The 2532-nt window shown below is 41.6% G+C and overlaps 1 protein-coding gene across 1 annotated transcript in view; it reads left to right on the top strand.

Moving 5' to 3' along the window:
- Positions 1-2532, top strand: part of zgc:153993 (uncharacterized protein LOC767645 homolog) — a 10439-nt gene that overhangs the window by 3622 nt on the left and 4285 nt on the right. The window contains exon 4 of the mRNA XM_046033527.1: positions 1192-1324. Coding sequence (XP_045889483.1) covers positions 1192-1324 — 133 coding nt within the window. The remainder of the gene's footprint in view (positions 1-1191; positions 1325-2532) is intronic.

Raw genomic sequence — 2532 nt, 5'->3', positions numbered from 1 at the left:
AAGCCTACTCTTAAATGTGGAGATGGTGTCTGCCTCCTGAACCCAAACTGGAACCTGGTTCCACAGGACAGGAGCTTGATAGCTGAACGCTCTGGCTCCTAGTCTACTTTTGGAGACTCTAGGAACCACAAGTAACCCTGCATTCTGGGAGCGCAGTGCTCTGGTGGGGTAGTAAGGTACTATGAGCTCTTTAAGATAAGATGGTGCCTGACCATTAAGAGCTTTGTAGGTAAGAAAAATGATTTTAAATTCTATTCTGGATTTTACTGGAAGCCAATGCAAAGAAGCTAAAACAGGAGAAATATGATCTCTTTTCCTGGTTCCTGTCAGAACACGAGCTGCAGCATTCTGGATCAGCTGAAGAGTCTTAACGGACTTTTTCGAGCAGCCTCAGTCACTGACAGAATTACATTTGACCGATTTTAAAAAGACTTCCATCTTGTTCAGACACCCACTGAACCAAAATAAGGCAGTGGCTATGTCCATCATGACAGACCAGATAAATTTCTACATCATCTAAAGGTGCATGCTACTGTTATTGTGGCTGAAAATATCATGGTAAACTGTAATATAACAGAATCAGAATACTTGGAGTCTCCGAGGGGAGACTCTTCCTTACAAATACTTGCTTGCATGTCAGGGGATAAAAGAATAGAAATGATAGCAGAAAGTATAAAAATCTAAGAATTTAATAAATGTGGATATTTCAGTAATAACAGAAGTGTAACGATAAATAGATAAATAACAACAAAGCAGTATTATACAGCATTAACAGAAATGTTATGATAAATAGCAGGAATTAGTGTAATAAAAAAAAAATTGTAATATTAATGAGTGCTGGTAGTGTTGAGATGGAATGGAAATTCATTAAGCGTTCCTGAGATCTTTCTAGAAATATAGTAAAATGACCCCACACCATGTTTGCCTTGGATTGCACCTCTGTTGGACTCTGCAACAGAACTAACAAACATGCAAAACACCAATTTATAATCAAAGTGCTAAGGTTACAGGGCTGTGCTGTGTTGACATTGCTATCTCAAAATGACGGCAATGATACTGAAATATACTGACATCATCAGTATATTTCAACATGGTATGTATTAAAACCGGTGTACCTGAACACAACTTATGATGCAACACACATTTCAAAGAACTCTGATACATTTGAATCTGTTCATTTCTTCCTGCCAGACTGATCAACCAGGTTCAAGGCAACTGTGCTCAGGACATCTTCATGAAGGTGGCCAGGAACATCTTCGCTGATGGCATCAACTGGGGTCGAGTGGTGGCTCTCTTCCATCTGGCCTACAGGCTGATATACAGGGTAACACCCACAAACTCACACAGCAGTGCCTCTCCACAGGGCTGCGACTGCTGATCTGCGCTGCATGGTCTTCTAACCATTTGCTCCTTGCGAAAAATATGCTGCAGTGCTCCCCCACCTCACATCAGCACTTGGGAGTTCCCCTATATTCATTCTCCGGAATTATGACCGCCGATACAAAATTTTCCCATGGTCATTGATCAATACGCCACTAATGTTGACCACGGTAACACTCAACGCTTGCCTAACTTCCACTCCTCATTCCTCAAAGAAATCAACATGACAGGGCTGTTATAAGAGCAGCGTAACTCCTGTAGAGAATCGGGATGTGCATAGCGAGTGTTTGTCTGAGCGGCGGAAAGTGACGGTGAATGCAAGTGGGGGGAAATATTCTGCCAGTAAATGTATGTGTCGGTTACAGCGTGTCAGCTTCTCAAGACCAAGAAAGTATGTCTGTTTCCCCAACTGCTTGGAAAGTGAAGCCAGTTAGCGCTAGCCAACGTCCCCCCTTCCATTTAGAAAGGAGAAGCTGACAGTAGCCTAGCCACCATCTGCTATGTAACTTAACATTAGCTCAATTTATAGGAAGTAACTAGCTAGCAACCACAGATCCAGACTGGATCTGTAAGATCTGGACACTAAAAGTAAATAACTTTCCCAAAATCGATTGGTTATAGTCCCTCGCCAGTCAAATTCTTTAGCAAGTTTAGTCCATTTCTGCTCTAGCTTTTCCAACTATTTCTTCAGTGATTATGATAAAAATAATGGTCCCAAATGATGTGAAATTGCACATGTGTCACTGGAAAAAGTACAATTTTCTTGGGAGGACCCCAAATGAAATATCTCACCTTGTGCCACTTAGGGCTGAGCTGCTGCTGCGTGGGTTTTTTTTATTAGGGCCCGAGCACGACCGTGCGAGGTCCCTATTGAATCTGCTCGGATTATATTTTTTTTTTTTTTTTTTTTTTTTTCTGCAAAGTAGGCCCAAATGACATGGCCTAAACATACTCGAAAACTCACCAAAATTTGCAAACATGTCAGAACCGGTGAAAAATTTCGTATTCTACAAGTTTCGCACATGGGCGTGGCAAAATGACTCGCTAGCGCCACCTTGAAAATTGGAAATGATTAGCCCCTCGTTCACGTTCAACCTACATGTACGAAATTTTCTGGGGACATGTATCGTATCAAGACGCACAAAAAAGCCT

This window comes from Micropterus dolomieu, linkage group LG20 (assembly GCF_021292245.1).
Source record: "Micropterus dolomieu isolate WLL.071019.BEF.003 ecotype Adirondacks linkage group LG20, ASM2129224v1, whole genome shotgun sequence".
In the NCBI taxonomy this organism is placed as follows: domain Eukaryota; kingdom Metazoa; phylum Chordata; class Actinopteri; order Centrarchiformes; family Centrarchidae; genus Micropterus; species Micropterus dolomieu.
This window is presented reverse-complemented; position numbering and strand designations above follow the sequence as displayed.